Source organism: Acanthaster planci, linkage group LG08, assembly GCF_054643075.1.
Source record: "Acanthaster planci isolate LZ-2023a linkage group LG08, COTS_SCS, whole genome shotgun sequence".
In the NCBI taxonomy this organism is placed as follows: domain Eukaryota; kingdom Metazoa; phylum Echinodermata; class Asteroidea; order Valvatida; family Acanthasteridae; genus Acanthaster; species Acanthaster planci.
The window spans coordinates 8920894-8935855 of NC_141784.1; the positions used below are offsets into that span (position 1 = coordinate 8920894).

The window sequence follows — 14962 nt, forward strand, 5'->3', positions numbered from 1 at the left end:
GTTTACGCAAGCTTGTGCTCAACTAAGGTCTGCCTGCAGAATTCAGTCCCCCTCAATAGGGATAAATTGGCAGACACCTAAGCTCTGCTAGCACCATACAAATGGTGGCTGACATGAAAACCCAACAGGTTTAACAGTGCTTTTTCAGGTGAAACTATATGCAAGTATAGCTGCCATGTTCTTTTGGAGCATTTCAGTAATCTCAACTCTAAAAATAAGTAATTTTCAGAGGAAATCAGTAATTTCTTTCGCAGAGCCGATTGGCTACGAAAATACTATTTTTAGTTGATGCGCAATGTTCAACACAGCATGTTTACATTGTACATGTAGTATGGGAGTTTTCAGTATGCGGAAAGTAATAAATTTTAATAAAAAACAGTTTTGAATTATATCTGCTTTGCATGCCAAATTATAAATCAAATGGACAGCCTTTGATGATGTGTATACTTCCACAGGGCACCTGCAGCATAAGCATGGAAACCAATGTTAGCAATACAGGTAATCCAAATTCTTATTATAACGTGCATACCGTTACATGTAGCTTCAAATTAAATAAAGTTACTGCAATATTATGCTCGGTAAAAAACTGCACCATCAACACCTCTGCTCGAATGGTACCATTGTCTTTAGGGTGGAAAAATGTTGCTATGCCCTGATCCCTTCCCTATCATCCTCACCTGCCTGATGTTTCACTGACTTGACATGTACTAAGACGTCATTTGATCCTCCATATCCGATCAAGAAATCGCTGGAGCACAGCATACATCGTGCAAAATTTTGACCTTTTGAAGATGCCGTGATACATGGCCATTTCTTGTGGTATTCTTGTGGTATTCGAAACGTCTGCAGCTTTTTCACACGTTTAGCCTTAGAAGCCATTTCGTTTCCAAGAAAGAATGACGAAGTCCGTGCCATCATAGAAATATCCGAGCGAGTACGGTGGCGTGGTGTTGTCATGCACAACGCATCACACTCACGCTGTGATTGTTGCAAAAATGGGTATCACCAATTCGGACCAAAATTAGCTCGGACCCACACCAATGTGCACACACAATATTACACTACGTCTTACGATGCCGAGTTGTCCATGCATTCGAGTTGTGTTATTGGTCGATGTTTTGCATGTCGAGTTGTCCCATGTAAAAACAGTGTTTTGTGTGTGTGTGTGAGTTTGTTTCTGCATTCAGTTGGGGACCCTGAACAATAGCGGACAATAAGGTCCCTGATTGACAGAGGGTCCCCGATTGACAACTGTGTACAAAACATATGGGTGGTCTTGTAAAAAAAGTTAAAGTACAAACAAAAGAGGAACAATAGGGGGTCCCCAGTTGCAGGCAAATACACACTATATGGTGTGTGTGTGTCGTCGGGCACCAGCATGCCACAGGTAGTCCTATGTATGTTTCACTGGTTACCGTATCACACAATTTACATGTATATGTACATGTTACCATGTGGCATATACAAAACGTCCAGATCGCTGGGGAGTCGGTCTTCACACGTTACACCCCCCCGCATGCGAGCGCAGGACAGGTTGCACCACCGCACATGGTCTGAGCACGGGCCGAGTCGAGTATCAACCGAACCATTTTGCGTGGTTTGTGCATCACGATATTACGCATGACCGCCAGAGGGTTTTCCGTAATTTTTGGCCGGCAGTCCATTCTCCCGTAATCACGATCAATTTGCGTGCCAATTACGGAAAATTGGTACCACTTGGCAGCTCTGCACAATCCACTTGTCTCCCCCCCCCCCGGGAAAACATGCATGTGATGTACTAGCATCCGTGGGATGTCTTGCCGGGTGATGAGGTGTCTCCTTGCACATTCACAAAACCCATAGATCCTGTAAGCCATTAACCAGTTCCTGCCGGGTGGAATTTGCACAACGGGACAAGTTGCCAGCAATTTTCAAGATTTTCCGTTTTCAAAATTCTTCAAAACTTCACATCTTCATTTACTGGACACTTACACCCACAAAAATGACTGTCTGGTGGCTACTCTAATCTGACAGGCAACCTCCACTGACACCCGAGTATTGCAGCCAGGCCTGCTGCCCAGTAAAGAGAGCCCACATTGTGCGGTGCTGCGTAATTTCCTTTGTTCCCGAAACTGGCCCAGTGCGTTGCTCAATGGCGGTGGTGACTTTACAAATGATGCCAGATTGGCGTGCAGCAGTATTCTATAGGTCATACTGCAGCTGGAGTGCTGGAGCGCCTTTGTCCTCGCTGATAATCCGCAGGCACTGAATGCTATTTCAAAGCAATGACGGATTACCTCTGCTAACGCCAGCACTCCGCTGCCAGCATATGAACATTGATTGGCAATTCCTAGCAGCTCAGTCTTTTGTTCCAAGTACGGTCTTGAGTTACAAGGCCCAGCTCCTTGGTCTGGTTTCGTACACCCCAGCTATGCATACAAAAGCCAAGGTCGCACCAAGTGGTTAAAACTCTCAATACTCATTGCACCTACGGGTCCAATGATTTCACTACCCGTAGAAGGAGGACGGCAGTTGGCCATAGTTTGTGACTGTTTCACTCACCTTACCCCTGTGCTTGTCAAGTAGTTCATACAGCAGCGTGTTCTTCTTCACCTGACACAAAAAATAAAAACATGAAACAGGGCAAAATCATAAATAACCTCCATATGAGTCCAAGTAGAGGCTGACATTCACTTCAGTAGGTTCTAACGGAAAGAAATGTGCTTTAGACTGGCCAATCCTGTCTTGTTCTAAAATCTACACATTTCAATCATTCCTTCTTTAAGACTTCTACTCCCATTCAATACATGCCTCTCTTGATGACAACTGTCAAACACCTCACATATGACAGGCTCTGGACCAATCACAGTGCACCAACTGTCTTAGGTATTTCAAGTGACCAGCCTAAAAACTATATTGCTGAGAGTAAAATAGCTGGATTAAAATTAACACAACAATGCACAGTTGTCAAAAGTCATAGACTTTGTTCTTGGTTTTCTTTCTCATTCCCAATGGACCTTTGTTTAATATTTGGCCACCGTGACTCCACCAATGCTTCTCAAGTATCAATATGTCATTGAAGGCTTGTAATTTATGCACCTCATTGTAGAGCAGGGTGAGCTCTCTGATTGTCAGGTAGTCCTTCAAACTGATGCCGTTCTCCATAAACAGCCTGACAAAGTCCGTCTGGTTGTTGACCAGGGCGTAGTGAAGAGCGTCGTCCAGCTCACCTTTCTGTTGACAGAATGACAGATGGTTAGTGAACTAATACCTTGGGGAACTCTTTCCAAGTAAGCTAAAGATTAAATATTTGCCAGACTGATTTTGTGTTGTACATGCTCCATATGGATGGTTTATAAATTCACTCCTAAAAGTTTTCTGAAGGTTCTTTACCAGTTGGCATCCAATTTATATGTTGAAATGTCACATTGGTACCAGGTTTGGAATTCCTTGCTGAAGCGTATGTATGTGTATACATGTATGCTCTCTGACTTGAGACCAGGGTGAATATTGGCAAGGTCTACGTACTTTATTTATCAACATAGCATTGGACATGCACACAAGTGAACAATGAGCATCTTTCCACTTGCCACTAATCTGACCACCACATATGCTTGTATTTAGCCTTGCATCTTGTTTAGGCGAAAGCACCTGTGTGCCCAAGCTGTGTTACAGCCATTTGCAAAAGTTTAAGACCACCTTGAATTTTATTTCTGTCACTGGGCCTGCATTACACTGTCTCACTGAATGATTACTTAACATGTTTTACGGTGGTGCATAACACCAGCGTAGTGCTATATACCCATTTGAATGAAATTTTTTGCAAAGGTAGGTCTTGTATGATATTTTGTCTGCAAGGCAGCATGGAAAAAAAAAGCCAGTCAAAGCAATCAGAAATAAGGGAGGGCACACTGAATATTAGACTGTTAACATAATAGAAAGTAGGTTTGTGGTAGCACCATGGACGTATCTCTTTTGTGAGTATTTGCGGTTCTGAAAAGAACCAGTGGTACTCGACGCTTCGAACGGAATGTGCTCTGCTCGTTATCAGGAGAATGCCGGATACTGACTGGGAGTGGAGCTTAAGTAGTCTGGTGGAGGATTCTGGAGCCAGGGATTAGTCCGATGATGCGTGAAGGCGGGAAGTCTGGAGAAGGGATTAGGCTGGCTCAGTGATGCGTGGTGGAAACTTACTCAGGTGTGACAGTACTGATGTGGGTGTGGATGAGTAAACATGGGAAGAACTGGGGCAGGGTGCCAAGGGTATAGATGACCCATGAGGCGGACTAAGAAGGGTTGAGGATGGGGCGCCAGATGTCACTGATGGTGAAGCCTGTGTCTTGCGGAACTGTGTCTTACGGAACTGTTTCTGTTCCTCACGAACATGGCGTGGATGCCATTGCTCTATGTTGGCAATGAGATGGGCTTGTTGCCAGTTGACTTGGTGGTCTTCAGTGCTGGAGTGTTTGATGATGGCAGATTTCTCGAGATTCCCCCGTCGTCCGTGGGTTCGGTGTTCATTGAGTCTGGTAGTGAGATCTCTGCCAGTTTCGCCAATGTACACCTTGCCGCATTCGCAGGGGATCCTGTAGACCCCTGGCTTGGTCTTGGGGTCTTGTTTGTCCTTGTGAGACTGGAGAGTTGCTTGGATCTTGTTGGGGCAGTATGGAAGACTTTGATGCCATGGTGTAGAAGGATGCGCTAGATCCGGTGGGAGGTATTGCCTATGTAGGGGAGGGCGACAGAATTAATGTGCCTAATGGGTTGACCTTGGGTATAGGAGACCCACTGGTCTGGGGGGGGGGTCTAGGGTCTTGATCTGTCTTGACTTGAACCCGTTCCGCTGTAGTGCTGTGGAGATGTGATGGAGTTCTGGTTGTAGGTGGTCTTGGTCGCAGATGTTGTATGCTCGACGTACGAGGGTTCTGTTAACGGAGGCCTTGATGCTGGGGTGGTGGAATGACCGGTTGTTCAGGTAGCGGTCGATGTGTGTTTGCTCCCTGTATACTGTGCGGGATAGGGTGCCATCTGGTAGTCTTGAAACCTCGACATCCAAGAATGCGATGCGTCTGTCTTGTTCCTTCTCCATGGTGAAATGGATGTCGTTGTGTTGGCTGTTGAAGGAACAGCTGGAGGTCTTGTGGGTACGCTCCATACCGGGAAGTCTGGAGAAGGGATGGGTCATCTATACCCTTGGCACCCTGCTCCAGTTCTTCCCATGTTTACCCATCCACACCCACATCAGTACTGCCACACCTGAGTAAGTTTCCACCACGCATCACCGAGCCAGCCTAATCCCTTCTCCAGACTTCCCGCCTTCACGCATCATCGGACTAATCCCTGTCTCCAGAATCCTCCACCAGACTACTTAAGCTCCACTCCCAGTCAGTATTCGGCATTCTCCTGATGACCAGCAGAGCATACTGCTCCAAACGTCGAGTACCACTGGTTCTTTTCAGAACCGCAAATACTCACAAAAGAGATACGTCCATGGTGCTACCGCAAACCTACTTTCTATTATACCTCTTCACCATGCAAACCTTCAAGACTTATAGACTGTTAACATGTCAAATCATGGAAATCAAGTCAAAAATGTTCAACAAAGGTACCAAACACACATTGAAAATAAACTTAAGTTGCCATGATTGATTGGTTTAAGTTTGGTTTTCCTTCAGGTTAATGCATTTTCTATGGGTGGTCCTAAACTTTTGCAAATGACTGTACATGCAAACAAATCTAAGATCTTAATCCCAACAACTTGTAAAGTCTTTTTGTTGCAAAGTCATCAGACAGAATCACAAACTCATCACTGTGACAGAAAAGTGTAACACCTAACCTTCCATTCCAGGTCTTCTGTGAAGATTTCTCGCTTGGCAACATCCACTCTGTTCCACATCTGAGCAAGCTGCAACTGGTCTTGAACCTGGCCCTTGTTGGCTGGTAAGCACAAATTCAGTACAACTATCATCAATGTCAACCCACAAAAAACTAAATTTGGCAAATTAAAAGTAACACTCAATAATATAACAAAGAACGGTTTCGATCGGCAAAAAGCACGGGAATTACAAGAGCTGGGAAGAATTCATTCGCCGCTCTTTGATTTGTAATGGCATACACAAAAAGTAAAATGTGAGAAATCAGCACGCCTGACTAGAAACAGTGGCTGAGAAGGTGCCGAGTATTAATGGCATTTACCTGTCAGGAGGGCGTGCAGTATGGCACTGTCAATGTCGCCTGAGCCAAGCTCGTAGACTATGACCAGATGTCTTCTCAGCAATATCTCCTTGATGCGCGTCAGGTGAATGTCTAGTTCCTTCTCCCCAAATTCCTTGCAGAGCATGTTGGCGAGGCGAACCAAGAGGGAATCGCTGATGATTGTCTTTTTCCTGGAGGAAAGGTGTTGACAGAGGAAGGGGGCTGGCTTTGCTAGTTTTGTCTGTTTAACTCATGTGCAGATGCTATTACTTTGGCCAAAAAGATTGACTTTGGAAAAAGGCAAGATACAGTGGCCAACTTTTGATATGCAGTCCAATACTTAATGAGCCATTCAGATCAATCAAAGCCGACATGTGGTAAATGCCATGCAGTGAAAACAAAATCTGCAAAACACTCCATGGAGAAGAAACTGATTGCTAAATGCTGGAATTATTGTGTACTCTTAACCCCCAAAAGCTTTAACATTAGCTCTCGAGTGCATGGACAGTACATGTAAGTGCATGTATGGCACATTTACACAGCTAAAAACTACATGTAGGTGTACGCCTTAAGAGTTCAACAAAATACCGGAATACCCATGGTTCATTTCATCACACACCAGAGCGAGTAACAACAAAAGAAGGCATGCTCTATCTAAAATCTCCAACAGTCTCTCCTTTGCAAAATACTTCAAGTTTTGGCAAAGCCGTGCCAAATAGAAAATCCATATCCTGAGTACATTTTACACAAAACCAGGAAATCCAGAAAACTATTGACAGCCTGGCACACAGACTTTTGGCCTTGACAGACAGCCTGACAGACCAACAGGCTTTGGCTTGGTCACTCACTCTTTCCGGATGTTTCCCACACTGTCCTTGACCAGCTTTTCCACCTCTGGTGCCCTCTGGAAAGCAAATGCCAGAATGTCGGCGGCTCTCCCCGACCCTGCGATAATGACAGCCGGTGTGCCGTTCTTGACAGCCTCGAAGACCGTAAAAATGGTATTGGGTCCTCCCTCCACCACCACACACACTACCGGTACCGACACATCTGAGGCAACCAAAAAGGTAGACATGTTAATTTCCAACATGTATATTTCATTCACCTCTCAATGTCAGCATTGGCATGTTCTGCATATATGTACTTTGTAGATAAAGGTCGTTCACCGTCATGTGAAAGTAGCAGTGTGTTTAAGTTCCTCAATTCTAAAAACCTTCGGAAAAAGAGAAGAAAACCTACATTTTTGAAGGATGCAGGAAGGCTAAAAGTAAAAACATTTCAAACAGTGGAAAAACATCCTCTTTCACTGTTGCATTGACCAGAATTTCTGGCTTATTCTTTTGCATCAAGCCACTCACTTGTGTTTCCATACACCTTCTGCTCAGAGATTTCCTTCTCCATCTTGGCTCGGAATTTGATCTCCACACCGAAGCTGCCCACTGTCCCATCATCTACCAGGATGAAGTGGGTGTGGTTGGGATCCAGGAGGACCTCCTTGGGATTCTTGGTGTCCATGCAGAAATAGGCTGGGAAACGACCCTGTTGGAAACAAAATTAAAAAACCTGCAATTTCTTCTAATGAATAAAAAAATTGTGAATAGTAGAGACATGCAATGAAAGTTTTGCAAGCCTTTTGTTCATTACCATAGAGAAAAAAACAAAGCCTCATCCAAAAAAGAGAATTCCCCCAAAAAACCACTAAATATCAGGTGAAATTTCATTAGTCTGCGAACATAATACAAGGTACAATGCACATGTATATTGTCAAACTGTAGTCTTGAAATACAGTCTTTTTTCTTCAGAATACTATTTATGACTTTTATACTTTGTGTATCTGTTTAATAGTTATAATAATAATAAGGAACATTTATATTGTGCATATACTATACAAATATACTCAACTGCGCATAACAATACCCATCACTAGCAGAGATGAAAATCAGATGTAGGAAAAAGCTTCATGAAAGAAATGTGTCGACAGATTTAGCATTTCTTACATGAAAGGGCAAGTTGTTCCAAAGCCTAGGAGCTGCACAACTATATGCACGGTCTCCAAAAGTTGCCTTAGTTCTACGATAGGGATGACTAAGGATCATCCTGTCCTGTGAGCTACGAAGACTGTACCTATGTGACTGGGATTTAGGTGTTAGTAATTCTGAGATATAACCTGGTGCAAAGCTGTGCAAAGCCTTATATGTTATCAAAAGTATGTTAAATGCAATTCTTTGTCGAATAGGTAACTAGAGTAATTTAACCAACAAAGGGAAAATGTGGCAGTATTTAGCAGAGTTACACACTAGTCTGGAACAAGCATTCCACATTTTTTGTAGCTTTGATATCTAAGAATCGGGAAGTCCATATAATAAACTATTACAATAGTCAACCTTACACATAATGAATGCTCAAACCAAGGTTTCAGTACAAGTCTGACTGAAGTATTTCCGAATGTGACATAGGTTATACCAATGGTAAAATGCACCCCTACAAATATTAGTTATATGTCGATCCATATTAAGGTGGAAATCTAACTGCACACCCAGGTTTTTCACAGCTGTGGATGGCTGAACTTCAGCAGTTCCAATTGTTATGCTGTCAATGTTCATCTTAGTAAGCTGCTTGGGGGTTCCGACAAGCAAAAACTCTGTTTAATTATCGTTTAGCATTAGTTTGTTACCAAGCATCCATGAGGGAATGTGAACAAAACATTGTTGTAGTGTCGATAGACCTAGGGTCTGTTGATCAATAGCTGGGTTGAAGGAAATGTAAAGTTGTGTATCATCAGCATAACAGTGACAAGAGACTTGAGGATAGTGTCTGTTAATCGTGTGTATCAGGTTTCTTGTTTAAGAGTAAAATGAAGAGGACCCAAACAGGAACCTTGTGGGACACCAGATGAAATACCAAATTTTCTGGAAATTACATCACCAATGACTATCTGTTGCTGTCTGCCACTAAGATAAGACTCAATCCAGTGTAGGACAGTTCCGCCAATACCAAAGTGGGTTTGCAGTGTATGCAATAAAATGTTATGATAATGAGTGTCAAAAGCGGCACTTAAATCTAAAAGGACGAGCAGAGTCACGTTTTGCTGGTCCATAGCCATGAGGAGATCACTCTTGATTCTCAGCAGTGCAGTTTCCGTGCTATGAAAGCGTTTGTATGCAGACTGAGTGGCAGGTAGCAACAGATTAGAATGAAGGTGTTGAGAGATTTGTTCTGCAGCAGCACTTTCAACAAGTTTAGAAATGTACTGCAGATTGCTGACGGGCCTGGAATTAACAACGTTCGGCTCAAGTCCTGGTTTCTTGAGCAGAGGACGAACTGCAGCCACTTTCCAGTTGGATGAAAACTCACTATTATCTCGAGACAAATTAATCATTTTTGTGAGAACGGGTATCAGGGTGTCTATGCACTCTAAAACAAGCTTTGCTGGAACAGGATCGAGAAGACATGATTTCTTGCTTGATTTTAACACAAGCTTTTTTACATCACATTCAGACAATGGTTTGAATTCTGTGTAGGTTCTCAGTATTGAACCCCCCTTGTGTAGCTGCATATGTTTCCTTGTCAATTGGAGTCAATTCAATAGTTGAATATTTACAATTCTGTCTTGAAAAAAACTTGCCAAGGTCATCAACAAAATTAGATTTGACCAAGTTAGAAGGTAAGTCAAAATGCTGTGTTAACATGTTCAACAACTGTTTTGTAACATTAAACAATTTCTTTTGATCATTGCCCTTATCCTGTGTTATGTTTGAATAATACCTGCGGCGAGCATTGTTCATCACCAAGATTGTTTTGTTACGAGCCAGTTTATACCTTTCATGATCACAAGGCAACTTTATTTGGACCCACCGTTTTTCTGCCTTTCTCCTTTCCCTCTTTCCTGATTTCATCAGTAATCCATGATGCTTTCGGACATGCATTAACACGTTTCATTACCAAAGGTGCATGCTTGTCCAAAACAGACAAAGTGTGTCATTGTACAGAGTAACTAGATCGTTTCGATTATCTGGCAAATTACCGCCGAGATTACTCTTACAAGTACAACCAAAAGACTCAATAAAGATTCTGAATGACACTGACTCATTGTCATCAATATAACATTCAAATCTCCTGTAATTACAACTGGTGTAGTACATAGAAGATTCTCTGGTAGAAAGTCGCTGAACTCGAATATAAATGAAAAAAATGAAACACAATGACTTTCAGAATATGCAGAAATTTGGCGGCGTGGCCTGAAATTTGGCAGGGTGGCCTGAAATTTGATAGGGAAACAGAAATTGGCAGGGCGGCCTGAAATTTTGGCGGGGTGGCAGAAATTGGGTGGGGCGGACTGAAATTTTGGCATACAGAACACTGCACATGTACATAACATGGATGCTACTTCAAGACTATCGGTATTGAAACAAGGTTTTAGGCAGCCAGAAATGTGAGTCTGCATCATGCCATTTGCTTTTTATCAGGAGTTTTGTTCACTTACCTATAACATCAGAATGTAAACAGTTTATTTATGATAAATAATGCATTCATAGGAAAAAAATTCCATTTCACCAGAACCTGTGCAGTTCATTATTGAAATGAGATATTCTGGCCGTTCATGCAGTTCACAATGTCAAAGCGGCTGCAGTGGTGTTAAATTCAACAATGAAGTACCGCACATTGGCACCACAGTAAAGGCTTTTATTGGAAACAAATATTGCTCAGATGTGCATATCGGCTACCCAGATATCTTAGGTTGGAAATTGAAATAAACCTATACATTCAAGTACATGTACAATTGACAATTTTCAAACACACTGTAAATGAAGTGGATAGCTTCCATTATTTTCAAAATAAATCCAAAACGGGCATTTACAAATTTGGGGAATAATAAGTTTTGTAATTACATTGTGTTTAGTTCTTAAAATAAAAAAAACAACTCTTGAGCCTATCAACAGCTCAGGAGTATTGGTTTTTGTTCTTGATGTCAGCCAGTGGATGAAGGTACATGTACATGTAGCTGTGCTCCTCTAGGAGCCATGTGTTAATCCGTCAAAAAAAATGAAAAAAACAAAACAAAACAAAACAAAATTCGGTTTGAATTCTTTTTAAAAATTGCATTATTTTTGGGGGAGAAATTATAAGACACAACCCTGCACTTCAAAAGCGAGTTTTGGACTAGGCCAACACTGTCATTTCCTAACCGTATGTTAGATCCTGTGTTCACCACCAGAGCCCATGACCACCTGATCACCCCAGGATATTAGGCCTAACGTAAAGGCCTAGGCCTAGTGTGTGATTCCTGTACATTTGACAAACATGATCCAAATCAATCTAAACAATTGGTTTATATTTCCTGCTAAAAACCAGTTACTTTATACCCTGTTATGTCTGTTTACAACCAAATGTAGGCATGGGGGAAGCTTCTTTTGAAGGATGCTACACTGGCCCACTTGACATGCTCGAGCTTTGTAGCTCTGTAAGCAGGCTGGTGCCACAACTCCATTTAGTGCACAAAACCCACGTGCGGTAACAAGGACACCAGATGAAAAATGGAATTTTTCAGGAAATGTACTGATATATCCCAGAATAATATCCCTGTGACCTTCCCAATGTGGTACAGTAAGTGATAAATTTTTGGGCTAGAGTCATTTAATAAAGTGGGGGATAGGTAAAAATAGATGGGCACACATGTTACCTATGCAAAAAAAACCATGAAGGAGACTGCGTACATATCAGACTTTTAAAATGAGTTTCTTTGCAAACACGCTGCATATTTCACAGCCTTTAAGATGTTGTTTATGAATAAAACAAGCACCAACACGTGTTTGTATTAAAAAACAAAATTACAACTGTATCGGAATGTTCCAAATAAAAGCAAATCTACTGATGCAACACGATCTACACAGTGGGACACCACACTTGTCGCTTGTATAGAATTAATGGATTGTGTTTTGTCAGTGCAGTGGTTTTGCTCAAAACAAGTAATTTTGTGTGAAAACTTTATTCAGGTCAGAGAGGCATAGATGTTATCATCTTCGTAATGCGCAATTCACTCCCGTTATTACATGTACATTTAATCCATTAAAAAGATAACACTGGATTTGGTAAAACTGTGGACACCACAGAAAAATAGCACAAATCATAAACACTCACAGTGATTTTGAAAAAAAAAATGGTGGGACGCGTAAAGAAACGCTGTAAAAATTGAGGTCCTCAGCCCGCTTTTCAGCTATTATTCTCGGCCCACGCTCAAGCGAACACGGTGAAAGAAGGCAGACCCTGGCTCTTGTGTATATGGTAATTGGTCTTTGTGTGTAGCCCTGAATTGAAAAGACCGAATTTGCATCATAATCACCAGCTTCACAATAGTCCCCACTTTGAAAAGAGGCAACGGGAATGTGGAAGCGTGAGTAGAGCCGCATGCCACCGAACAATCAGCCTTTTCACCGTGTAATTCAAAGCGTGCAGAGCACGCTGGGCCACAAACCAAGAATTTGCAGTTTGGCAGGTGGCCTTCGTGGCCAGGCAAGGCTGGAATTCTTGGAGTCGGCTTTCGGAAAGAAATTCCCGCCGAGAAGGGGTAAACTTCTCAATTTACAAATAGTTTAAAATAAAAACACCACTTCCATACTACATAAGCCAACATGAGCTTTGAATGCATAGGTATGCACAAATAAGTGAAACAGCCCAACCTGGGGCCAATTTCATAGTGCTGCTTAAGAAAAATACGTGTAAAAAACCTTGCTTGATAAATCAGGTTACCAGCCAAAACTTCTTGTGATGTGTATTGTTTTGGAATGGTATCTACCCGTCTTTTGGTGAGCATGACAATCACACAGAGTTTGAGCTGGTAACCTTTGTTCATTAAGCAAGGGTTTTTCGTGCTAAAGCAAATTTTGTGCTGAAGCAGCTCTATGAAACTGGCCCCTGGTGGAATGACCCGGCAACAGATGTGAAGTGTTAATGAAACTGTTTCTCGTTTGCCTGAAGAAAGCTATACTATCATGATTAAAGTGAATACATGGGGTCAGCCGTCGATATGTTGGTCAATGCATCACAGCGACTTAACAATCTCACCTTGTCACTAATAAGCTTCTCCCGCTGGTCGATCACACCCCACGATGCAAAGCCGATGGCTACAACATTGGATCTGCCTGTGATGCTGCTGGCTAGGGAGTAGTCCTTGATAGCATCCCCGACGTACTTCATGACACCGGCGTGAGTACCGCCAGTGATGATCCAGGCACCTTGAGTGGTAAGTAACATAGGATACAAACTAGACCAATGGGATGACGATATATCAGACAACTGGTCTGGCCAAAGCTGGGAGGGTACTGTCCAGCCCTCTCTTCCAACTAGGGAGGTGGCTACTTATCCAACACTTATGGATGTATAAAGCTGCCATGTATGACATACTGGTAATAAGTACCTTAGCAGCAAGCACAGCTAGCGGGGCAGCATGAAGAGAGTGTCAAACACAAAGAACTGCACAAAACATATCTATATGCACATAACGTAGTTCCGATCACTGAAGAATGTATAAATTAACCTTCATGAGATGCGATCAAGAACTGGGGCCTGAATGCATTGCTCTGTAAATCTGCAACGCTTCACAGATGTTGCCTTATAATGCACATGGTCCAAGTTTCAACAGAATTTGGTTTCCACTTAAACGTGTGGGAAAATAAGGCAATGGAATTAGACTCTTCCTCTTCGTTTCATGCTGGCTACCTGTGCTCAGAGCAGCCTTGATCAGTCCCTTCCTGAAGACGTTCTTGAGCTTGGTGTTCATGTGGAAGTTTCTGGCCCCTCCCGTGACCGAGATGAGGAGCTTGGGCGTGCCGAGGTTCCACTGAGTATTCAGCAGCTGCATCAGGCGGTTTGGGTGGATGCTGTGGTCCACTCGAATGTACTGAATGTCAGTGGGGAAAAAATAAGAGGATGGGAAATGGTAAAGAGTTGTTATTAGCAAGAGCAAACACTGGTTTCAATTCCAAAGATTAAACCCACCAAACTTTATAATGCTGAAACCTGGGGCCAATTTCATAGAGATGCTTAAGGATAAAATTTGCTTAAGCATGAAAAACCTTGCTTAAAAAAAAACCAAAGGTACCAGCTCAAACTCTGATTGTCATGCTAACCAAAAGACAGCTAAATACAATCCCAAAACAATATACATTGTACATCACATGGAGCTTTGGCTGGTTACCTGATTCGTGAAGCAAGGTTTAAGCAAATTTTGTGCTTAAGCAGCTCTGTGAAATAAGCCCCAGATCATTATTGTAAGTCTTGCCACTTGATCCTGCAGACAACTAGTGAGATATCCTATGCTATTTCACTGCTGGACTCAAGGTTGTTGGTTCAAGTCCCATCCATGTAAGGTTGTCATTCTTTAATCTCGTGGCCACAGACCCTCAGGAAGTGCTAAGTAAGTTGTGCTTCTGTGATAACATTTACAATAAAATCTTGGTACCTCAAATCTCTAGGGATTGGACAAAAAAATTGGAGTTATCCGAAATTCAAGTTAAAAGAAGGTCCCCATTTCTTTTGAAGTTAAGTCATTGTTACAATGTGTATCATAACACGTACCTATACGCTGATTCACAGTTACTGTAAATCTCACTACAATGACTTTTGAAATGACATTTTGGTTATTTTATACTTTGGTGCCACAAGTTTTTGTGCATAGAAAGACATTTTTGTGGAGGATTTTTGTTGTCAATCGCCTGATAAATAACATTACATGTACTGTAAATCATTTAAACTATGTACCTTTGTGTGGCAAATCTTTCTTTTGCGTTGT

General features: G+C 42.2%; 1 protein-coding gene across 2 annotated transcripts in view; it reads right to left on the reverse strand.

Moving 5' to 3' along the window:
- LOC110990824 (transient receptor potential cation channel subfamily M member-like 2) overlaps positions 1 to 14962 on the reverse strand; it is a 59177-nt gene that overhangs the window by 21841 nt on the left and 22374 nt on the right. For both annotated transcript variants that reach the window (XM_087140185.1, XM_087140184.1), the window contains exons 4-11: positions 13891 to 14071; positions 13237 to 13406; positions 7533 to 7713; positions 7023 to 7224; positions 6175 to 6365; positions 5816 to 5916; positions 3079 to 3213; positions 2542 to 2592 (exon numbers count right to left, since the gene is read on the reverse strand). In XM_087140185.1, coding sequence (XP_086996311.1) covers positions 2542 to 2592; positions 3079 to 3213; positions 5816 to 5916; positions 6175 to 6365; positions 7023 to 7224; positions 7533 to 7713; positions 13237 to 13406; positions 13891 to 14071 — 1212 coding nt within the window. The remainder of the gene's footprint in view (positions 1 to 2541; positions 2593 to 3078; positions 3214 to 5815; positions 5917 to 6174; positions 6366 to 7022; positions 7225 to 7532; positions 7714 to 13236; positions 13407 to 13890; positions 14072 to 14962) is intronic.